Here is a 26241-nt window from a genome sequence, read left to right as displayed (position 1 = left end):
ATCTCAAGCAGATTCCCAACTGAGCACAGAGCTGCACGTGGGGCTCGATCTCACAAGTCCAAGATCATGACCTGAGCTGAAATCAAGAGTCAGACACTTAATCAACTGAGCCACCCCAAGTACCCCAGTTCTATTTATTTCTAAAATACTGATTTGATGATTTGACTATTTTAAAGTAATAATAACTTCCATTTCCTTTGGAATTGCTAAATATGAAACACTAGTGAGGGCCTGATTTCAACAGTAATATCCACTTGTCACTTTTTACTCTGAAGCTTCCATGGCCTCAGAGAAATCTGTGCTTTACAAATGCCAGCTCTATGACGTTTCAACTGATGCAGAAATACACAAGGAAAAAAGTACATTCACAGTAAGAATACAATGCTGTAAAAATCAGGCAGCATTTTGCCTCAGAATGGATCTGTAACTTGAGGCCTAAAACACAAGGCATCTAACTACAGGAACAAAACCATCATCACAAAGCTACAGTTATCAAACAGAGAACTTCTGGTCAGATTTAAGATCTCTACAAGGTTGTGTCAGAGAGAAGGGGCAAAAGGAGCATTGAGCCCAATGCGGAGCTCAAACCCAGGACCCTGTGATCATGACCTGGGCCAAAGGCAGCCGCTTAACTGACTGAGCCACCCAGGCGCCTCACTAAGGTCAGTTGTGAAGACTTCTATAAATATTAGAAGAAAAATGCGCAGAAAAATGTCATTAATGAAAAAGATAATCCATAAAGTGTACGTATACAAGGATCTTCTGTAAAGAAAGGGACAATTCTTTTTTTTTTTTCAGCAGTCTAAACACTTAAGTTTTTTTGTTGCATTTTCTGTGACTGCTGGATCTTCTCTCCCTCTCCCACACTTACCAAGTACAGATACACATGCTGATAAACAGATGCAAACAAATGGTATGTAATGGGTATACTGTGGGGGAAATGTACAGAGAGGCTCTTTCAGGCCATTATAAATGATAGTCCCCAAATGCCAAGTTATTTATAAAGAGAAAGACACAATTCTTAAAGGATAAGGATACGTAACAAAGAAAGGTATAACTGAGGAAGAAAATGGAGAAACAGATGTGAAGAGAATCAGAGCAGCATCAACTACACAAGCTAAAAAATCCTTTCAGAACTTTTGTAAAGAAACACTTCTAATCCCCATGTTTTCCAAGAATAAGTCTCCATTTCATTATCTTTTAATTTAGTAAAAAAATAACTTTTTCCCAAGGAGTGAGCCTTACATACAAAACTAAAATATCTTATTAATCTATCAAGCCATTAAATATAACCAAACACTGAAAATCGATGGACTTCTGGAAAGAATAAAATCATTCTAGCCCCATAAGGATTGAGTCTACTAAAACTCAAAGTGGGGTTCACTGTGCCATTTCACTGCGCTCAGGATGGTGAGCTCACTCAGCTCTGTCATGCCCAGGCTAACACAAGAAAAGCCCACAGGACACATTCAAAGGAATAGGCAGACTTCGGAACGCCTTAATTGCTAGTGGCAGAAACAAACTGGAAATCACTGGGATCTGTTTCAATGTGTACCCTGCTCCTAAAACATTGTAAATAATAAACTTACCTTAAATGAAAGGAGGAGTATTTAACAAAAAAAGGTGCATTTAGATATTCTGTGTTTTATAATACCTTCAGGCTAGGCCCACCAAATCGGGCCTAGCCTGAAGGTATTATTTTTTGGAAGTTTAATTTTAGTTGTGATAAGAACACCTAACATGAGATCTATACTCAATTTTTTAAGTGTCCAACAAATTAACTTCTGATCAGAACAAAAGACCTTACCTTGACATATTATCAGCCGTGGGTAACACTAAAACATGAGCCTGCAATTAGTTTGTTTTTGTATCTGTAACAGGTATTAGGCAGGCTTTGGCAAAAAACATGTTACCAATTTCCCACTAAAATCATACATAGGGCAAAGTAATAGATATCTTTTTACATTCGTGAACCCTTTAAGAAATACATAAGTATAGAACTCAATTGTGCTGCCAAATTTCCGAAATCTCTTATTTCTGTGCCATGCTAAATGTTGACAGATGAGCATAGTGATGAACAGCAGGGGCTTTGAAATAAGACTCCAAAACATCTGGGAAAAAGCTAAGTTGTTTTGACTTATTCTTCCTTAATCTCATCAATATAATGGGAATAATCACGCTACCTACTTCATAGAGTTATGAGGATTAAATGAAATGGTACAGATTAAAATTTTCACATAATGCCTGCTATGAACGACAAGCAAATTTAGCTATGAAAATGTCAAAAACAGCTATGAAAAGCAGTCACACTCAACAGTGAAAGACATTAAAGCATTTAAAAAACTATTTAAGGCTTTCATTACTACAATTAAGAAGATTAACATTCTGATAAAGCAGGGAAAGGTGCTCAACCCAAGCAAAAACTTACTTTATGGCTGCATAATAAAATGTTCCAAACCAAACACCAGAAGTTATTAGATGCACTGGAATCAAAACTTTTCCATATTGTCTAAATGTTTTCTTAAATCGTTGATAAAGACTAATAGATTTGTCTTGCAAAGGATCAGGTTCTTCCTTTTTTTCCGAAGGAGTTCCAGGGGATGTGGCACTGGATGACATAACCCTCTTGGATAAAATATCTTGCTCCCACTGTTTATGGCGAAGGACCCCCAGCTGGGGTGGATGAGCAATGAATGGCTTCCTTTCCTTTGCAACACACGGGACAGCAGATAAATGCAGCCATTGTTTTTGAGGGTCCTGTACCAAAACTACTCTGGATTCAGCTTTATACAAATGTAATGGTCCCTTTATGCTTTGACAGTGTCCAAAAAGACTGGCTTTATGTGGTTCCATGCATGTCCTATGTGCCAGTCGGAATACAGACCTTGGTACATTCCATTGCATTTTGAAGAACAGTGATTGATGGATTTCAGCTTCTACAAAGACTAGATTAAAAAAAAAAAATTAGATTATACCAATTTCCATTTTAAATCAATCCTCTTAAAAATAAATCATTAACTATTAGGAAGTAAAGGACAGACATTGCCATCAAATCTATAGAAATTAATGTTAAGGTGTATAGTTTGAACATACCACAATTTTAAAATGTCACTACAATATATTTAAATATGATATAGTAAACGAGTCCAACAGATATCACTAAGGGTAATATTTTGAGGGTATTTTATTGCTACAAAAGGGATGTTTGTAGGGCTTCTGTTATTCTACAAGAAAGCCGTGTAGCATAATGGAAAAACAGTAAGATCTAGAAGCAGAAAAACTTGGCCCCTCATATAACTGACTTTAAACTTCAAGCCCAAGTTTACTAGTAAAATAAGGATTACTTCACAGGGTTGTTACAGAAAACATGAAATTTCTGATGTAGACGTGCTTTGTAAACTAACAAGCATCAACTAACTTATTAAAACTGTTAAGTTCTGACAAGTAGTTGATAGAAGTACCTTTTTTTCTATAATGCCTTTCAACTATATTATGCAAAATTGTAAATCACATATATTTTTGGCTGGTGAGGAGACACACTTTTTCAGATAGCTAAACTTTTTGTCAAGACAGTATAATATTATTTTAAAAGAATCAAACTTTGGAATAAGACGGACCCAACTGAGATATTATTTTGAGCAAATTTCTTAGCTTCTCTAGGTGCAGGTTTCCTCACTATTAAAACAGAATTATGGTATGCATTACTATACAGGAAATCAGTTCCCTTCCCTTAATACCAGGCAGTTCTACCTGACCACAATCTCCACCCCTCTCCCATCAGCTACCTTACTGCTTCTCCTACATTGTGAATAGATGTTTTCGTTTTTTAAACTGTACACTAGTCAACAGCATATGAGTTAGCATCCCAATAATTCAGCAATCCAATAAATATGGGTACTCCATTTTAATGAATATTTGTTATTTGGGGGTACAAAGTTGTCTGTCATTATATAAAAATATCCATTAATGAATTGTCCCTATATAAAATTAATCCTCTGACTCACTCTTCCCTAAATAATAGTTAACATTAGCTCTTATCAGGCTCTCACAGATAATCCAACAACACAATGCAAATAAATTATGAAAAGAAACTGCACATCTTGCAATAATAGGCTCCCAAGAAACCTTTAAAGGTGATACTGGAGATTGCTGCAATGAAAAGCAAAGTCAATGACAAGAAACAATTTGAAGAATCAGACCAGTTAACAACCAAAAAGAAAAACCGCAGGAATGATAACAGATGATTTAAATAATGACTTAAATATTAAACAACTAAGAAAGGCCACAGAGAAAGTGATTAAGTACTTAATTACTTTTACAAAACTGACTAATTTGTTGTGAAAGTCAAACATTAAGTAAAGGTCATGGTCCTTTGTTACAATCCATGCCTATGCTGTTTATTTCCTACAAATCTATGCTATGTCTATTCCAAGGGGGAAGAAACATCAATTGGTTATTTATTCTAAGAATTAGCTGCACTGGGATTATAACCTAAAATTTGTCCAATATAACATTTGGCTTCATTTTTTTTTTTTAAGATTTTATTTATTTATTTGACAGACAGAGATCACAAGTAGGCAGAGAGGCAGGCAGAGAAAAGGGGAAAGCAGGCTCCCTGCCCAGCAGAAAGCCCGATGCGGGGCTCAATCCCAGGACCCTGGGATCATGACCTGAGCCGAAGGCAGAGGTCTAACCCACTGAGCAACCCAGGTGCCCCTTGGCTTCATTTTTTTTTTTTTAAAGATTTTATTTATTTATTTGACAGATGGAGATCACAAGCAGGTAGAGAGGCAGGCAGAGAGAGAGGGTAGGGAAGCAGGCTCCCTGCTGAGCAGAGAGCCCGATGCGGGGCTCGATCCCAGGACCCTGAGATCATGACCTGAGCCAAAGGCAGAGGTTTAACCCACTGAGCCACCCAGGCGCCCCCCTTGGCTTCAGTTTTTACAAAAAATACCTTTTAAGTATTTTACCATGAATCTCTGGTCACTATTTTAGTTGCATTTATTTTGAGGATTTTCTCCAGCACCATTATCTTTGAATTATTCCTGTCCATGGCTTTAATGCAGGTGTTTTCTGAACTCAAAAGTCTTTTTTTCTTTTAAACCTATTTCCTTTACAAGGCAGTTTTCCAGGAGATGAAGTTCCCAGAAGGCTTTCAGATAATTAGATTATTGTATGTTTGTGTTTATGAATAAATTAAAGGGAAAAAAATTAAAAAAAAAAAAAAAGCCTCTTTCCAAGCATCCAGTTTGAGCCCTTTCCCCTGGTTTCCCCAACTACCCCATCCCATTAAAAAAAAAAAAAAAAAGTATCCTGTCTCACTTCTAATTGACTACTGAAAAAAAATCCTTATTGAAATATTTATTTGAAAACATACATTTCCCTCAATTAAGCTGTAGAATTCAATGACTTATAGTATATTCACAGCTGTAAAACTATCCCCACAGTCTTAGACCATTTTCATCACCAGAAAGAAATCCCATTTCCATGAGCAATCACTCATCATTCCCTCCCTCTCCCAGCCCCAGGCAACCACTCAACTATTCTCTGTCTCTATATCTATCTATTCTGGATATTTCTTTTAAATGGAATCACAGTATGTTGTCTCTTGTGACTGGCTTCTTTCACTTCATGTAACAGTTCACAAGAGTCACCCCTATATTACCTCTTGAGCTGATATTTATCTTGGTTTCCTTAGAAACCAATCTCTGGGCTAGTGGTTTCCAAAACTGGCTATGCATCAGAATCATGGCAGGTTGGAGATATTGAGGGAAAGCAAAGGTTGTTTGAAAAACCGGATTCCTGGTCTCCATCCAGACCTAATGAATCAGAATCCTGTACAGCAAGGTCACACCTCTCAATATGAATTTAGGGGTCATTTCTCTAGGCCCAGCAAATGGCTTCAGTGCCAGAGGCAATGTGGTGGCAATGCTGTTATCCACCATCATCATTGTAAGATGTTTTTGAGCCCCTATTATGTAGTAGGTGTTATAAATCTTATGAAGGAGGGACTACTGTCACCATTTTGCAGTTGAGAACACTGAAACTCAAAGAGGAAATACACTTAATAGGTGAGTGGAGAAGCTGGGATTCAAACCTAGTCACTATATGGCCATTTCTGGAAGCAAGAAACTGTGCCAATTTTCAGTAGACTAAGATATATAAGACACATGATAAAAGTGCCCTACGGAAACATAAGGTCCAAGAAATTAACTTGTAACTTAAAGTTAACTTTTAAATTAAAAATAAAAATTAAAACTAATTTTAATGACAACATATTGGCAATGACCACAATGTTTGACAGTACAACCCAAGACTTCCAAAGGTAATCAATCATAATACTGTTGACATACAAAGTAAGACTCATTAGATTTCAGGGAACAAACCCTCAGATGAATTCAAGTAAAAGTAAATGGTAAGTACAGACTGATTAGTATCATACATACTCTGGAATGAACAGGCTTCAGGAAAAATAAAACCTAGGCCTCACAGCTAGCATTGTGTATAATGGCTTCAGCTCATTGGCAGCTTCCATTTCTGGATTTTATCAGTCTGCTCATATTCTCAATTAAAGATAAAAGTTTTTGGTTATTGGTCAATGGTGGAGGTGTCATTCCTCATGAACTCTACTTAGACTGAATTTGTAATACGTAGGCAGGATGAGTAGACCTGAAGAAGGTATGAATGAACAGGCGTCTATTTCTGATATAAATGGAGATCTGGAGTGATGAACGACTTAAACCTCAATTTCTTCCAGTGAAATACAGTAATTTCAGTAATACACTTTTAAATCGTGAGACGTAGCTTATACCAAAAGTTGCCTGTTATTTTCCTGCCTCAGCAGTTTGAAATTTTCATATGTGTAGATGAGGCAGTTATGGAAATAAATGAAATAAATGAAAATGCATTACTAGACTCAAGTGAAGTGACAAGATTACATTGCTTGTTGTGGCTATCCTTTTCCACTTTAGCATTATGTCATAAAGGTCTTTAACAGGGCAAGTGGCTGGCATATGATTAATGGTGCCTAATTCTCAGTATACAAACTCTACCCTGTATGGTTAGGGGCATTATGAATAAATTCTAAAGTAAAGCCTGATTCTGTCATGAATAATTTTCATGAGCAGGCAGTAGAATTTAAAAACTGAGAGCCTGGAATCCAAGGTCAGACTGCCAAGTTCACATCCTAAAAATAAACTATGCACCATTTGGACATGTTAATTAGCACCCTGTGCCTTGGTTTCCAATTTGTAAAACGGGGTTTAATAATATCACCTACTTCACAAGATTGTTATGAGATTAAACTACATACATGTAAAATTAGAAAATGAGGAGTATATAGCAAGTGCTCAGAAAATGTTCCAAGTTATTATTATTCTAAGGTTGTAAGTAAACAAAGTAGTCTGTTGCCCTCATTCACAGTGAAACAACCTAAAGATCAGTGTCTGAGCTGAAAGGAGATTACAGAGGATAAATACTTGTCTAGGATGGTTTTGACCGAAAACTTGGAAAACTACATGAAACTTTACTCAATCAATCCAATAATATCCACCCCAAGACCAGGCATGAAGAAGGAGTTAACACACATGTGTGAAAGTTAGGAGCTTCTCCACAGCAATTCTGAGGCAAAGAGAAGGTGAAGACATAGTGGTCAAGAGTAAAGGTGTAAGGCTTCCAGTTGTGGAATGAGTATGTCACAGGATTAAGAGGCACAGCATAAGGAATACAGTCAATGATATTGTAGTACTTTGTATGGTGATGGATGATAGCTACACTTGTGTTGAGCCTAGCATAATGCATAAACTTGTCAAACCACTACCCTGTACACCAGAAACGAATACTCAATTAAAAAACTATACTCAATTAAAAAAAAAAAAGAAAAGGAAAGAAAAAGTAAAGATACAAGGAAGCAATGGGAACCAAAAGAAGAGAAACCAAGTTAAAGGAATGGCAGAGAGGAAAGAATGCACTGGAAAAAAAGTCAGTGAAAAAGCACAAATGTTAGAATGCTGTTGGAATCCTACAAAAGATATATCCTAAATTTCCAGTTCTATAAGGCAAATGAATGAGTTCATGAAATTCCTAACCAAACCCATACTCCTCAAGATTACATGAACACATTTCTGTTCCTCATAACCTGGACGCCCTGGAAGCCTAAGACATTGAAGCAGCACTAGAAATACAATAGCTGAGGAATAACTAATTTATATGCTATTCTTCTATAAAAATAAAAATGCACTAACTAAAAAGTTAGAGAGTTTTTTTTTTTTAAAGATTTTATTTATTTATTTGACAGACAGAGATCACAAGTTGGCAGGGAAGCGGCAGAGAGAGAGAGAGAGAGAGGGGAGGAAGCAGGCTCCCCGATGAGCTGAGAGCCCAATGCAGGGCTCGATCCCAGGACCCTGGGATCATGACCCGAGCTAAGCCACCCAGGTGCCCCCAAAAGTTAGAGAGTTTAAACAACCAATTCCAAAAGCAAGACTGAGTCTCTACGGTATGAATCCAAACAACTCTTGTCAAACAAAACCTTATTTGGAAGTTCAATAAAAATAAATAAGTAAATAAAAGCAAAGTTGCTCAGGTTACAGCAGGAATGAGAGGAATAAAGTCTTCTGGTTTGTCCTCACCTCTGCCAGTCCATGGGCCACTGTGCCACACATGTCCTAACTGTGAAAACAAAATCACAAAGTGGACAAATTCTCTGTAAATAATGGTCTTACTTCAACTGCCGTTTTCCTGCAAGTTACATCACAGGCACTAATTCCTTCTGATGTCCCTGAGTCCTGCAAGCTAAAGAAGAAACTCCACTGAAAACATAGATATTGGAATCTTGTTTTTCTTTGTGGACTCTATGTTCCTGGAGAACAAGAAGTTTGTCTTAATTCCCAGCAGTTATAGGGACTAGTGCAAAACCTGGCATCTAGTGGCCAATCTAATTCAGTTCCGTGAATGTCAACAATTTGTCAGTTTTTACAAGACTCAATTTATCCATAAAAATTACTTCTAAAATCAATGTAGCATCTTCAGCTTGAGAAGTTTTGAGGACTTAAAAATTAACCCTGTCAATTTAAAAAAAACTAATTTGTTAGGAGTTTGAATGCAAAAGGTAAACAACATAGAATGTAAGGTAACAACATAGAATTTCTTAGAAATTCTAAGAATCAAAAGGAAATTCCACAAAACAAAAACACTGTAACAGAAATCAAATCTGTTGATTTCTTTTTTAAATTTAATGGATTCATGATCCACAGAGCCAAGGAAAGAATAGGTGAGCTTGAAGGGAGCCAAAAGCAATTTCCTAAACTGAAATGCAAAGTGGGGAAAAAAAAACAAAACACAAAAGCCTTCTCCCCTGACAAACACATACAAAAATACCATGTGCGACAACTTCAAAAGGTTTAAGATACACATAACAGGAAGGCCAGTAGGAGAACAGAGAAATTCTTTTCTCCCCTTTCAACTAGTTTCCTATCTTATCAACCCTTTGTTTTTAAGTTACTTTTTAACTTTTATTTTTTTACACCTACAATTATAGATACATGCTTCAATTTTGGTCTTTTTTCACTTTTCTACTTAAATATATATGTAAGTTTTTCATATATATATGTAAGTTTTTCCTCCTTTGCAATTTTGGGATTTAGTGTCTTCTAACACACAGGCCAAAATTTACTCAGGAACAAGTGGATCACCCTGTTCTGTCCATCCTGTGAGATGATATTCCACCTTCCTTTTTTGTTTTGTTTTTGTTTGCTTTTCTGTTTTGGTTTCTGATCTCTTTGGATTTCTCTAGCGTGTTTTTTGATTGGGTTGTGGTGAATACTTTTGACTCTGCTCATTTGCTCATCCATTCTTCTCTGGGCAAAATGACTAGAAGGAGGAATTCACAACGAAAGAACGAACCAGAGATAATGGTTCTCTGCCACAGACCTAATTGATATGGACATAAGTAAGATGCCAGAGCTGGAATTCAGGATAACAATTATAAAGTTAATAGCTGGACCTAAAAAAAAAAAAAAAAAAAAAAAAAAAAAGCATAAAAGACACTACAGAATCTCTTAGTGCAGAAATGAGATCTAATCAGGCCAAAATTAAAAATGCTGTAACTGAGATGCAGTCTAAACTGGATGTTCTAACAGGCAGGATAAATGAGGCAGAAGAAAGAGTAAGTAATCTAGAAGATAAGTTGATGGAAAGGAAGGAAATTGAGAAAAAGAGAGAAAAATGACTAATAGCTCATGAAGACAGGCTTCAAGAAAGCACTGATGGCAAGAAACATACCAATGTCAGAATTTTGGGGGTGCCTAAAGGTGAAGACAGAGAGAAATGACCAGAAGGTTTATTTGAGCAAATCACAGCTGAAAACTTCCCTAATCTGTGGACGGAAACAAGCATTCATGTTCAAGAGGTAGAGAGGACCACTCCCAAAAATAATAAAAACAGATCTACACCCCAACATGTGACGCTCACAACCTGAAAGCAGCTTTAGACAAGAGACTCTTAACCTACAGAGAGAAGAATATCAGATTAACATCAGACCTAACCAAAGAAACCTGGCAGGCCAGAAAGGGCTGGCATGATATATCCAGGGTACTAAATGAGAAAAACATGCAGCCAAGCCTTTAGCCACCAAGGCTGTTGTTCAGAATGGAAGGAGAGATAAAGAGCTTCCAAGACAGACAAGAACTAAAAAAATTTGTGACCACTAAACCACCCCTGCAAGAAATACTAAAGGGGATCCTTTGTAAGCAAAGACAGAGCCCCAAAGTAAGAGACCAGATAGAAACAGAAACAGTCTACAGAAACAGGGGCTTTTCAGGTAATACAATGGCCCTAAATTCATACTTTTCAGTCGTTACTCTCAATGTAAATGGGCTAAATGCTCCAATCAAAAGACACAGGTTATCAGATTAAATAAAAAAGCAAGACCTACCCATATGCTGTCTATCAGAGACATATTTTAGACCTAAAGATACCTTCTTGAAAGTGAGAGGAGTGGACCTATGCTAATGGACCTCAAAAGAAAGCTGGGGTAGCGATCCTCCTGTCAGACAAATTAGATTTTAAACCAAAAACTGTAGTAAGGGATGAAGAGAAACACTATGTCACATTTAAAGGGTTTACCCAACAACAACAAAAAACAATTATAAATATTTATACTCCTAACTTCAGAGCAGCCAATAATTATTGTTTTTTAAAGATTTTATTTATTTATTTGATAGAGATACACCAAGAGAGGGAACGCAAGCAAGGGGAGTGGGAGAGGGAGAAACAGGTTTCCAGCTGAGCAGGGAGCCTGATGCGGGGCTCAATCCCAGGACCCCGGGATCATGACCTGAGCCAAAGGCAGACACTTAATGACTGAGATACCCAGGCACCCTGGAGCAGCCAATTATATAAGCCAATTAATATCCAAATTAAAGAAGCACAGTGATAATAGAATAATAGAAAGGGACTTTAACACCCCAATCACAGCAATGGACAGATCATCTAAGCAGAGAATCAACAAAGAAACAAGAGCTTTGAATGACACATTGAACCAGATGGACTTTGTAGTTCTGTATAGAACATTCCATGCTAAAACAACAGAATATACATTCTTCTCAAGTGCACACCAAACATTCTCTGGAATACATCACATACTGGGTCACAAATCAGATTTCAACCAGTATCAAAAGATTGGTACTATTCTCTGCATATTTTCAGAACACAATGCTTTAAAACTCGAACTCAGTCACAAGAGGAAATTTGGAACTCAAACACTTGGAGGTTAGAGAGCATCCTAAACAATGAATGGGTCATCTGGGAAATTAGAGAATTTTTAAAAATCATGGAAACAAATGAAAATGAAAACATAACTGTTCAAAACCTCTGGGATACAGGAAAGGCAGTCCTAAGAGGTAAGTACACAGCAATACAAGCCTTTCTCAAAAAATTCAGTAAGTCCAACATATACAAGCTCAACTTACAACTAAAGGAGCTGGAGAAAGAAGAGCAAACAAAGGGTATACCAAGCATAAGAAGAGAAATAGTAACAACGAGAGCAGAACTCAAAAAAATAGAAACTAAAAGAACAGAAGAACAGATCAATGAACTTAAAATCTGCTTCTTTGAAAGAATTAATAAGATCGATAAACACCTAGACAGACTTATCAAAAAGACAAGACAAAGGACCCAAATTAATAAAATTATGGAACCTCATAAACTACCAAAACTGAAAGAAGAAGACATAGAAATCCTGAACAGAACCATAACCAGCAAGGAAATTGAAGCAGTAATCAAAAACCTCCCAACAAAGGGTTCTAGGGACAGATGGCTTCCCAGGGGAATTCTACCAAACATTTAAAGAAAAACTATTACATAGTCTTCTGAAGCTGTTTCAAAAAACAGAAATGGAAACAAAACTTCCAAACTCATTTTATGAGGTCAGCATTACCTTGATTTGAAACCAGACAAAGACCCCATCAGAAAGGAGAATCACAGACCAATATCCTGAGGAACATGGCTGGCAAATTTCTCACGAAGATACTAGCCAACAGGATCCAACAGTATATTAAAAGGGTTATTCAGCAAGACCAAGTGAGATTTCTTCCTACATTGCAAGGGTGGTTCAACATTCACAAATAAATCAATGTGATACATTATAATAAAAGAAAGGGCAAGAACCATATGATCCTCTCAATTGATGCAGAAAAAGCATCTGACAAAATACAGCCTCCTTTCTTGATTAAAACTCTCCGCAGCGTACGGAAAGAGGGAACACACCTCAATATCATCAAAACCATCTAGAAAAAGTCCACGCCAAATATCATTCTCAATGGGGAAAAACTGAGAGCTTTTTCCCTAAGGTCAGGAACATGACAGGGATGCCCACTCTCACCACTGTTGTTCAACATAGTACTAGAAGTCCTAGCCTCAGCAATCAAACAATGAAAGGAAATAAAAGGTATTCAAATTGGCAAAGAAGTCAAACTCTCACTGTTCACAGATAACATGATACTTTATGTGGAAAACCCTGAATATTCTACTCCAAACTTGCTAGAACTCATATACCAATTCAGCAACGTGGCAGGATACAAAATCAATGCACATACAATGTAACAATGTGACTAAAGAAAGAGAAATTAAGGAATTGATCCTATTTACAATTACACTGAAAACCACAAGATACCTAGGAATAAACCTAACCAAAACGGTAAAGGATCTGTAGTCTAAAAACTATAGAACATCTATGAAAAGAAAGTGAAGATGCCACAAAGGGATGGAAAAATATTTCATGCTCATGGATTGGAAGAACAAATACTGTTAAAACGTCTATGTGACTCAGGGCAACCTACACATTCAATGAAATTCCTATCAAAATACCACTGACATTTTTCACAGACCTGGGAACAACCCTAAAATTTTAATGGAACCAAAGAAGACCCCAATTAGCCAGAGGAATGTTGAAAAAGAAAAAGCTGGGGCATTACAATTCCTGACTTCAGGTTATGTTACAAAGCTGTGATCATCAAGACAGCATGGTACTGGTACAAAAACAGACACAGAGATCAATGGAACAGAACAGAGAAGCGAGAAATGGACCCTCAAGTCTATGATCAACTAATTTTTGACAAAGCAGGGAGGAGTATCCAATGGAAAAAAGACAGTCTCCTCAACAAATGGTTTTGGGAAAACTGGACAGCCATATGCAAATGTATGAAACTGGACCATTCCTTACACCATACACAAAGATAAACTCAAAATGGGTAAAAGGCCTAAATGTAAGACAGGAATCCATCAAAACCCTAGAGAACACAGGTAGCAAACTGTTCGATGTTGGCTGCAGTATCTTCTTGCAAGACAGAGCTCTAAAGGCAAGGGAAACAAAAGCAAAAATGAACTACTGTTATGGTCATCAAGATAAAACGCTTGGCACAGATAAGGAAACAGTCAACAAAACCAAAAACAACCTGTAGAATGGGAGATGTTTGGAAATGATATATCAGATAGAGGGCTGGTATCCAAGACATATGAAGAACTTATCAAACTCAACACCCAAAAAAGCAAATAATACAGTCAATAAATGGGTAGAAGATACGAACAGATGCTTCTCCAAAGAAGACATATAAATGACCAACAGACACATGAAAAAATGCTCCACATCACTTGCCATCAGGGAAATACAAATCAAAACCACAATGAGATACCACTTCATACCAGCCAGAAAGACTAAAATTAACAAGACAGGAAGCAACAAATGTTGGTGAAGATGTTGAGAAAGGGAAACCCTCTTACACTGTTGGTGGGAATGCAAGCTGGTACAGCCACTCTGGAAAACAGAATGGAGGTTCCTCAAGAAGCTAAAAATAGAGCTACCCTATCACCAAGCAATTGGGCTCCTACGTATTTACCCCAAAGATACAAATGTAGTAACCCGAAGGGGCACCTGCACACCATTATTCATAACAGCAAAGTCCACAATAGCTAAGCTGTGTGTGTGTGGATAGAGCTGAGATGATCTTCAACAGATGAATGAATAAAGTAGATGAGGCTCATATATACACTGAATATTACTAAGCCATCAGAAAGGATGGATACCCATCATTTACATTGACAGGGATGACACTGGAGGGGATTATGCAATGAAATAAGTGAAGCACAGAAATACAATTATCATATGCTCTCACTCATATGTGGAACATAAGGAATAGTGCAGAGGGCCAAAGGGGAAAGGAGGGAAAACTGAATGGGAAGAAAGCAGAGGGAGACAAACCATGAGAGACAATGGATTCTGGGAAACAAACTGGGGGCTGTGGAAGGGAGGTGGAAGGGATCGCGCAAGTGGATGATGGGTGTTAAGGAGGGCACAATATGATGAGAACTGGGTGTTATACGCAATTGATGAATCACTGAACCCTACATCTGAAACTAATAATGTACTATATGTTGGTTAATAGAATTTAAAGTTTAAAAAGCTCAAAGATTGACAGAGGAGGATCAAAAAGGTAAAATAAGATCTTTGTCATTATTAAATGATCTAGAATCAACTGTTTGAAGTAATACTAGTAACAACACATTAAGTGATTAATAGCATAAAATAAGTGAAATAAGAAACAGCACTGCTACAAGGAATTGAGAATACTCTAAAGTAATGCTCCATGGTAAGGTACTTCCAACACAAATGAAGCATTTTAGAACCATTTGAAGGTGATTTAGATCAAAGTGTACTACAAAATTTAGGGAAACCATTAAACATTATTTTAAAAGTGCAATGGAGGGACGCCTAAGTAGTTCAGTCAGTTGCGTGTCCAACTCTTGGTTAAGGACCTCAGGGTCCTTAAGACTTTCTCTCCCTCTGCCCCCTTCCCACCATACTTGTGCACACTCTATCTCTCCAAATAAACTGTTTTTTGGGGTTTTTTTGCAATTGATACCCCAAAAGAGGAGATAAAATAGACTCATACAAAATTCTCAGTTAAAGCCACAGAAGGCAGAAAAAAGGACAAAGAAATAAAGCACAAATGGCAGTGAATAAACATTTGCAAACATGGTACATTATTAAGTCAATAAAAAGACAAGTTGTCAGAGAATTAAAAAAAAAAAAAAGCCAACTACATTTTTTCTAAGAAATGCCCCCTTAAATATAAAGACTCAGATTATGTTACAAGTCAAGGGATGGAGAAAACACACCACATTAATACTGATTTTAAAAAAAAAAAAAGATGGGAGTAGCTAAATTAATTTCAGACAAAGCAGACTTTTGAAATCTCTTGTTTATCAATGAAAAAGAGAGGCATTTCATAAAAAATAATAATGCAATGATAACATAAGGAAAACATAACAATCCTAAACATGTATATATCTAGCAAAAGGAGTCTGAAGTACAGGGCATAAAATGACAGAACTTAAAGTAGAAACAGACACTTCCATTAATATAATTGGAAACCTAAACACCCCTCTGTCAGTACTTGATAGATCCAGCAGCCAGAAAATCACTAAGGATATAGTTGAACTAAACTATTAATCAACTCGATCTAATTGACATTTATAGAATACTCCATTCAACAGCAGCAGAATATACATTCTACTTAAGCTTATTACATGAAGTGTTCACAAAATAGACCACATTTTGGGCCATAAAATACACCTTAATGTATTTAAAAGAATAAAAATCATGTAAAGTATGTTCTCAGACCATAATGGAATTAAACTAGAAATCACTAACATAAAGACAGCTGGAAAACCCCTGGAAATTAAACAACATACTTCTAAATAATCCATAGGTCAAAAAGTCTAAAAATTTTTAAGTTTTAAAACATGTTGAATTAAAAATGGAAATGCAACTTATTGAAATTTGTGGGACAGAGTAAAGCAGGTTTACAGAAAAATTTATAGCACCGAATGAACACACTAGAAAAGACAAATATAAACTCAGCAAGATAAACTTTCACTTAAGGAAACTAGAAAGAGAAGCAAAATATAAACCTAAAGCAAGCAGGTCTCACCATCATTATCAACATCATAGCAACAATCAATGAAAATGAAAAGAAATACAATAGAAAATATAATAAAACCAAAATATGGTTCTCTGGAAAATACCTCTCTAAGTTTCCCAAGGGAGAAAACACAAATTACTAATATCAGAAATGAAACATAGAAGTCTTGACTACTGACCCACAGACATTTAAAAAGTGATAAGGAATACTGTAAACAACTTTATGCCCAACAATATGGTAACTTAGGTAATGGAGCCAGTCCTTAAAAAATATAAACAAACCAAAAATCATATAAGAAGAAAAAGATGACCTGAATAGTCCTGTATCTTTTTAAAGAAATTGAATAAGGATTAAGCTCTCAAAAAAATCACCAGCCTCAGGTGTTTTTACTAGTGAATTCTATCAAATATTTATGGCAGAAATAATGTCAATTCTCCACACTCTCTTCCATAAAAATATTCAACAAAATATTAGCAAATCCAATCCATCAATGTTCAAAAACAATTATACACCAAACCAAGTGGAATTAGTCCAGATACTCAAGAATGATTGAACAGTTGAAAATCAATCAATGTAACATAGCATATCAACAAGCTTAAGAAAAATCATATGATCATAGGGACTGATCTAGCAAAACCATTTAACAAAATCGAGCACCTGTTCATGACTTTTTAAACTCTAAGCAAACTAAGAGTACAGGGGAACTTTCTCTATCTGATGAGGAACATCTACAACAAATCCATGGCTAATGTGATACTTAAGAGGAGAGAGACCAGGGACTTTCCTCCTTAGACCAGGAACAAGGCAAGGATGTCCTTTCTCGCCACTCTTACATTCAATGTGTACTGCAATTCCTAGCTCGTGCAGTAAGACCCCCCCAACCCCTCACAAAAAGAATCACAGATACACTCTTATTATAGAGCAGTGACTTATTATAAAGGTACAATAACCAAGACAGTGCAGTATTGGAGAAAGCAAAGAAAACAGACCAACAAGACAGTCCAGAAAGAGATGCACATATATATAGTCAACTGACCTTTGACAAAGGTGAAAAAGCAATTCAATGGAGAAAGGATAGTTTTTCCCAACAAATGATCCTGCAACCAGATGTCCACGTGCAAAAAAAAAGTGAACACAGACACAGACCTTAACCCTTTCACAAAATTTAAGTCAAAACGCATCACAGGCCTAAATGTAAAATGCAAAACTATACCATTTCTAGAAGAAAACATAGAATAAAGTTTAAGTGACTCTGGGTTTGGCAATGACTTGCTAGATACACCACCAAAAGCAAGATCCATTAAAAAATAAATAAAAAAGGTAAGTTGGACTTCATTAAAATTAAAAACCTCTAATCAAAGACACTGTTAAGAGAATAAAAAGACAAGCCACAAATGGGGAGAAAATATTTGCAAAGCATGTATCAAAGATTTCATCTAAAATTCAAAAAGAATTCTTTAAACTCAACAATTACAAAATGGGCTAAAGATATGAACAGACATCTCACTAAAGAAGATACACAGATAGCAAATAAACATCTGAAAAGATGTTCAATCACCTCACACCTGTGAAAATAGCTATTATTAAAGAAAGAAAAAGAAACAAGTGTTGGTGAGAATGTGGAGGAAAGTGCTGTGCATTGTTGGTGGGGATGTAAACTGGTGTAGCCACAATGGGAAACAGTTATGTCCTCATAAAACAGAACTACCGTATGATCCAGCAATTCTACTTCTGGGTATCTATCCGGGGTGGGGGGGGGCACTAACTCAAAAAGGTATATGCACCTCCATATTCACTGCAGCATTATTTACAATAGCCAAGACACAGAAATAACCACCAATGGACGATGGATTAAAAAAAAAATGGTACACAAACACAAAGGATTATTCAGCCATAAAAAGAGTAAAACTTTGCCATCTGCAACAGCATGGATGGACCTTAATGGCATTATGCTAAATGAAATGTCTGAGACAGAAAGATAAATACTACATGATCTCACTTATATGTGGAATCTTAAAAAAAAAAAAAAAGAAAAGAAAAGAAAAGAAAACTGAACTCACAGGTAGAGAGAACAGATTGATGGTTGCCAGAGGCTGGGGAGAAAGACATATGTGGTGATGGATGTTGAATTATTATGTTGTATGCTTGAAACTAATAATATTACATGTCAATTGACTCTCAATTAAAAAAAAAAAAGATGCTCAACATCATTTGTCACTAGGGAGTTGCAAATTAAAACAATAATGAGATACCACTACACACCTGTTAGAATAACTAGTATCCAAAACAGTAACAAACACAAAATGCTGGTGGGGATGTGGAACAGGAACTCTCATTCATTCTTAGCAGGAATGCAAAATGGTAACAGGCAACATGAAAGACAGTTTGGCAGTTCCAAAGAAAGCTAAACATAGGCTTAACGTATGCTCTAGCAATAATGCTCCTAGGGACTTACCCAAGTAAGTTGAAAAGTCTACACAAAAACCTGCATAAAAACATTTATAGCAGCTTTATCTGTAATTGCCCCAAACTGGAAACAATCAAGAAATCTTTGAACAGATGGAATAAGCACACTGAGGAACCACTATACAAAGGAATACTATTTAGTGATAAAAAGAAATTATCTCTGAAACCATGAAAAAACATGGAGGGAAACATGTTGCTAAGTGAAAGAAGGCAGCCTGAAAGGGCTATATACTGCACGATTCCAGCTATATGACATTCTGCAAATGACGAAAACTATATAGAGAGTAAAAAGAGCACTGGTTTCTAGAGGCTGCAGGGTCCAGGAAGGAAGAGATGATTAAGTGGAGCATGGAGCATTTTTAGGGCAGCAAAGCATTCTATATGATCCTATAGGTGGGTAAATGTCACTATACATTATATTATACATTATACATCTTTCAAAATCCACTGAACTGTGTAACACAAAAAGAGAACCCTAATGTAAACTATGTACACTAGTTAATAATGTATCAATACCAGTACTTCAACTCTAACAAAGGAAAAAAGCAGGGGAAACTGGAGGTAGAGGTGCATAATATGGGAATTCTCTGTACTATCTCTGTTCCATGTTTCTATAAACCTCAACTTCTCTAAAAAATAAAATCCATTAACTTTTTTTTTTTTTAAGTACACTCTGGTCTTGCCAAAACAACTGATATTTAGTATAGTTTTAACTTAAATCACGGGTAAAAGGAAGGGATGAATTGTAGAACTCATTAGGTTGGACCATAATAAAAGGAATAAGTGAAGAAAAGAATTGCCTCTAATTCTATAGAATTCTAATTCTAACTCCTCTATAAGGGAGTTATAAAAACTCCCTTAGTTACCATCAAATGGGGGAAATTCAAATTTTCCTCTTCTAACAGATTAATATTCTAATTTATGCATTTCAATCTGCCTTAATCACACCCTAACTGATGTTTAGAAAAAGTAAATGCATGCAAGTTTGTAGTCTTTCTGGGCTGTTATTTTCCTACTTCTTAACAAACTTGATAACCTTCAATTTAATTTCTATTATATAATACACCTCCTTCAACCTTTTTCAACTTATTCTGCTTTTGAGCTTTCTAATATAAGAACTGAGCAACATATACGAGCTGTGGCAATGATGGAGCCATTGTTAAATTCTTAATCTTCAGGAAAGGTTAAGTTATGCCCCCTAGTGAATTCCCAAGGAATCTCATTAATAATTCACTGATTTCCAGGGCAGTCTTAAATGTCAAATGTATCATCTGTAGAGAAAATCAATGATTTTTCCAAAATTACTACATATATATATTCATTTACACAAAATGTTTATGTCTTTTTGTGCTTCCAGAGGATCTAAATTTCCTAAGGCAAGCCATAGTGATCTCAAATGGTAACATTGGTCCAGAATCAACACGGTCCCACCTCCAACCCCTTCTTTTCTGGCTCTGGCAGGTGTTATTACATCGTAGTAGGAAAAATGCAGGCTTTGCAGTCAGAAAGATCTGAGTTCCAGCCCTTTCTGGCATTATTTTATGTAGATTTCTCTTCATCCTTAAAGTGGGGTTAATTAAACTTTTATACTATAGTATTTATGATGATGAAATGAGAAAAAAATATGTTAAGTATCTACCATTTAGTATACTATAACAATAATTGGTTCTAGTTTTCCTTCTTTACCTTCTCATCTGCTGACCTGGCCAAACCAAGTTCATATTCTTCCTTCATCTAAATTTTTATCATTATTCCACTCAGGGGGATGCAAAATCCCAGCTTCCTAGCAATGGATTCCACCCTGAAGTCATCTAATACTTCTCCACAATTGAAATCCTGAAACTACTCTCTGCAGCCTCTTCTACTTACAGCCTTCACTGTTACTCTCTGGACTCTAGTTCCAGGGCTGTACTACACCCTACCTTCCTTTTTCTTTCAAATCTAACAGCTCCTCTGGTTTCATTCCGAAGTCTTTAACCAGCCTCGATTCTCCATGCATTACTTGGATTACTACTTTGTCCATCTGTAAATACCGGCCCACAAAATCTAATCTTGAGCTAGTCCAACTGTTTTTCCTACAACTTCATCTAGCAGCTGAGCACTAACAAAAATCACACAATTGACGGGACGCCTGGGTGGCTCAGTTGGTTAAGCGGCTGCCTTCGGCTCAGGTCATGATCCCAGCGTCCTGGGATGAGTCCCACATCGGGATCCTTGCTCTGCGGGGAGCCTGCTTCTCCCTCTGACTCTGCCTGCCCCTCTGTCTGCCTGTGCTTGCTGTCTCTCTCTCTGACAAATAAATAAATAAAATCTTTTAAAAAAAAATCACACAATTGAGTAAATTAGCACCCAGGATACACTGGGGTACCTCATCTTATTTCAGAAAGGCTGTGAATGTTATGTGACAACCCACAGTGGTTCCTAATCCAATCAGCTTCCTCTCCCTAACCTTCCAATGACCATTCCACACCTTCCCTAACCACTTTAAACCTCTTATTCTTTATTTTCAGCCCATGATAAAATAAAAAAGATACATAAAATCGCATCTCTCCTATTTAAAACTCTCCAATTTCTCTTAGAGTAAAAGCTTAACTCCGTAATTACAAACATCTACAATACTTCAAACATCCTCCCTTTTCTTCTCTGAATGCATCATCTACTCTTTCTTTTTCTCACTCTGCTCCAGCAACACTGGCTCACCTTTGCAGCTCTTCCAACGTGTTAAAAAGGCCACTCTAAGAATACTGCACTAGCTGTTCCCTCTGCTTGGAAGAGTCTTTCTCCAGATGTCTGCATGGCTAATTCTTTCACTTCCTATGAGTCTTCTTTTAAATGGCATCCATTCCATGAGGTACCCCTTGACTATACTATTTAAAATCACAAAACTACTTTCAATCCTTCCTTCCCAACATCCTAATCTTCCTTATGTTGCTCTATTTGTTTTTGTTTTTGTTTTTTTCACAGCAGTTCTCTTCTAACATCCTATATAATTTACTTACTTATTTGTGTTTACTACTTAGTGGTCCCACAAGACAGATAAACCTATCCCCCTCTTCCCTTTAAAAATGAGCCAAAGTAAAAAAAAAAAAAAAAAAAAAAAAAAGAGCCAAAGTTATTAGGGGTGAATTTTCTCAACTTCAGCCTTCCCACTTCTAAAGTTACCCGCACCACACCTATTTCAGAATCCCTAAACTCTTTCCTCAGAAAAGCTCAATCCTCCACCTGTGTTCTAGATCTAACCTCTTCCTGTCTTTTCCAAGACTCTGCTCAACTACATTTTCCTTGTATTTCACTACTGCCATTCTCCTTACTGTACTTCAACAGCCCTCTCTGGCTTCTACCTTCAGCATGTAAGATATGACATTAAGAAAATTGGTCTTCTGTAATACCTGCCCAATTTCCCATTATCCTCACTGTATTTAAGAATTCGTAGTTCAGTGGCATCAGTTTCTGCTGTAATTTCTGACCCAGAGAAGAGCAATCACAAAGACCTTAATGGATGCTCATTTATGAGGCTCCCCTCATAAACTGACTTCTCACTGTCATGGTGAAAGGTATCTCCTCTACATTCTCCCACAGTGGGTGAGCTGGTCTTACATGCTAAATCCACTCCACCAGTCCAATCTCCCTAGGCCTCTGGATCCCTTCCTCTATAGTATACCAAGACAGGTCTGGTACTTTACTTTAACTTCGGGAAGCACGGGTCACCTTTTGGTCCAAGCTTCAGCCAACTAACCAAACTGTCAGAAGCCTTTCCCGATCCCTCAAGCTGTAATAGTGAATCTGGAAACTTTGCTTAGTGGTTCCTACATCAGTAAATTTGACCTGGTCCAACTTTATGTTCCTTCTACCATTATTCCACCTTTAATATCCAACACCACAAAATTTCCCCAGATTTCTACAGATTAAAAAAAAAAAATCATGTGGTTTTTAGAGTGCAGCACTCCTCTTCATGGGACACATTTTGTAGCTTTCCTTTGAGGACCTGCTAGGACGTGAGTCTAGCAGCAAAGAAGTATAGTAGGGGTAGTTCTTAGGGAGAATGGGCTATGTCTTGAAAGGCAAGTAACTTTGGAAAGGCCATTACAGGTACTTCACACAAAGCAGGATTAAATTCTCAAAGAGGAGTAGAAGGGCTGCTTTTGCTGGCTTTGCTGCTTTTGCTGGCAAAGACAAGGGATTAAAACTTAGGGGTTCAGTACCCCATTCTGAATTTGAGGACTGCATTCCTTCTCAATCAATGTCCTCTTTCTAACAGCAGATACTGGGGAATTCATTTTGCACTGTAATTCAACCATTTTGCAGGATGGGGTTCTGGGTTTGGTTTTTAGCAATCTCAGCTCTGCATCTACAAAAGATGAGTTTCTTTAGGCCAGACATAAAAACTGTTCGGTTATTTACGCAGAGCTTAAGCTGGGAATCAGAAGACCTGAGCTCATCCTTTTCTTTCCGCTTTCTCCAACACAGTTAGCAGCTAGCAGTTAGCAACCAGTCAGTCCCATTATACTTGGTAATTTGACAAAAATGTTTTAAGTCATCAACTATGTGATCATCCCATCAAGAAAGGTATCTTTTATAAATACTTGTATACAGATGATAATGTTCTGCCTTTTGCATATCATGGGCTATCAGTGCCCTTTTCATCACTGGAAATAGTCATTAATTAGTGCCTTTAAATCCAATTAGGGAACCAATTCCAAGAATACTATAGCCAATTCAGAAAACTCATCTTTAAGAATCTGTTCCTCTAGAATTACTTTTCAGCACCAAATTCTGAATCAGATAAGTTTCTCCAGAGATATAAAACCAATAGGAAATAATATATACATAAATCACTATCTATCTGTTTTTAGGTTTATCTATATTTAGGTAAATGGATATTTATTTCTATGTATTAGGAATCTATTATTAGATTACTTATCTAAATAGGCACAGGTTTTAAGGAATTGGCTCACAAAACCATGCGGGCCAAGCAACTCTGAAATGTATAGGGCAGACTTGTAGGTTAAAAACTGGCAGAAATCAATGCGATAGGCTTGAGGAAGTATTTTTTCTTCTTGAGACACTTCAGTTTAAAAGTCAGGCCTTCTGGCACCGGGGTGGCTCAGTGGATTAAAGCCTCTGCCTTCGCTCACGTCATGGTCCCAGGGTCCTGGGATCGAGCCCCGAATCGGAAGCCCGCTTCCTCCTCTCTCTCTGTCTGCCTCCCTGCCTACTTGTGATCTCTGTCTGTCAAATAAATGAATAAAATCTTAAAAAAAAAAAAGTCAGGCCTTCAATTGATTGGATGAGACCCACCCACATTATTGAGGGTAATCTCCTTTACTTAAAGCAGATGTTAACCACATCTTGTAATACCATCACAACACCTAGATTAGTGTTTGATTAAATAGCTACAGTAGTATAGCCTAGTCAAGTTGACATATAAAACTAAGCAACACACATAATAAAGTTAGATTTCTCAACTAAACCTCACTTTCAGCCATACCAAAAACTTTTTGAACAAGAATATCTTATGTGCTCCAAAAAGGCAGTAAAATTCCAGTAGGACGACTTTGGTGAGTGGACTGGAAGAACATCCTTCTTCCAAGACTGGAGAAACAAACCTTCCACAAACCACCTCTCTTCTACCTCCAACAAAACCATTAGGCTTAGGAAGCTCTAAGATTGTATCTCCTTTTATGTTTCAAAAATGTGACCTTCAACTGCACAACAGAAATCATACTTTAAAATTACACTTCTGAGTGCTAGCACTTTGGAAACTAAGGACTTAAAAAGAGGAATGGTATCTACTGAATCTGTTGCTTACCTTTACTTTAGAAAACTTGCAAAGTTACTACTCCATTTTCTCACACTGACAAAAGTATAATCCAAACCAGGAGCATCCAAAGCATGCTGGGTGAATAATGAGCCAAATAATCAAAACAGTGCATAAAGAAATCTTATAAATGGACTGACTGAGATAAATCCTTTTATTTCCTTAAAAAAAAAAAAAAGAATTTTTAAAGCTTTTCTTGGCAGTTCATTCATTCAGTAAGCACCCAAGTATGCAAGACACTATTCAAGGCACTCATTGAACAAAATGGTGATTCTTTGCCTTGTTGGAACTCATACTATAGCAAGACAACATCTTAATCGAGTTATTTTCTCTCTGAACATAATACCAAGCATTAGGAAGTATCAGTTAATTTTCTGAAAATGTATTATGTTACAGAGCCAACTTCCAGTTCTGAGGCTGGCCTTCCAGCGGGCACTATTTCTTTATTAGCATAGATTCTGTTCTCTGGAGCCAGCCTGCCTGGGTCCAAATTCTAGTTCACTACTTCTCAGCTGCTACTTGACTTTGGCCAAGTTACTTAACCCTCATCTATAAAATCATCATGATCATCACCATGACCATGATGATCATCATCATCATAGCAACTACCCTACTGGATTACATAAGAATTAAATGAGTTCAAATATGTAAAGCACAGTCTGGCACACAGAAGGTACCAAAATATTAGCTATTATTTTAATTCAATATTCAGAAAACTAGATATTCGTCAAGTAATAATGGGGGAAAATAACATCAACAGTAATCTAAAAACAATTTTATCTGGCCCATTCACTCCTTCCATTACTACTACATTCAAGAGTTCTTCTATCTCAACTCAAACTGCATGACTTTCGGTTAAGTTTGATAAAAATCCCAAGATGTGATCTCTCTATATCCCATGCATGACATTAATTCATGATGGAGTTTATATAAACACACAGTTAAGAGGCTTTAAATCTAATCAAAAATTTTCTTAAGAAGTCAAAAATTAGATTCATTTCTTTCCCCAAAATTACAACAGCAATTATCTCAATACTTCAGCATCAGAACCACCAAATACGTGCTATGTCATCGCTTAGTTCTAGTGGATGGATATGGATACATACAATCTCTAGGACATATACCTTTGCAGTGGTCCATATACATGAACTGAAATTAATTCTCAACACAGCTCATTGCATATAATAAAAAGTACAGGCACAGTCATCTGAAATTGATGGCTCATCCTCATTGTTAAAAATAGGCCTCATTCTTGGTCCAAAGTTTATAAAGGGTCAACAACCTCAGAAAGGTTAATGCCCACAACTTGGAAATGACTAGATGGTAAACCACAGACTGCAAACGTCGCCATTCCTAAAGCGAAGTTTCATTAATATAACTATCCCCTGACAAGTAGGTAGGCCAGTAAAACACGTTTGCCAAACGGCTTTAAATGGGATCAGTTCTGGTAAAGAATTCAAGGTGAACTGTAATCTTAAT

The 26241-nt window shown here is 36.8% G+C and overlaps 1 protein-coding gene across 4 annotated transcripts in view; it reads right to left on the bottom strand.

Moving 5' to 3' along the window:
* The window catches only part of FAM210A (family with sequence similarity 210 member A), a 35662-nt gene that overhangs the window by 8355 nt on the left and 1066 nt on the right, over positions 1–26241 (bottom strand). For 3 of the 4 annotated variants that reach the window (XM_004742652.2, XM_004742651.3, XM_045065342.1), the window contains exon 2: positions 2429–2945. In XM_004742652.2, coding sequence (XP_004742709.1) covers positions 2429–2904 — 476 coding nt within the window. In that variant the 5' untranslated portion in view covers positions 2905–2945. Of the gene's footprint in view, positions 1–2428; positions 2946–24753; positions 24924–26241 lie in introns of all 4 variants that reach the window. The other variant, XM_013051370.2, reaches the window with a different exon arrangement.

This window comes from Mustela putorius, unplaced genomic scaffold (assembly GCF_011764305.1).
Source record: "Mustela putorius furo isolate JIRA1106 unplaced genomic scaffold, ASM1176430v1.1 tig00003858_pilon_pilon_pilon, whole genome shotgun sequence".
Classification (NCBI taxonomy): domain Eukaryota; kingdom Metazoa; phylum Chordata; class Mammalia; order Carnivora; family Mustelidae; genus Mustela; species Mustela putorius.
Note: the sequence above shows the minus strand (reverse complement) of the source record. Positions and strands in the feature narration are given on the sequence as shown.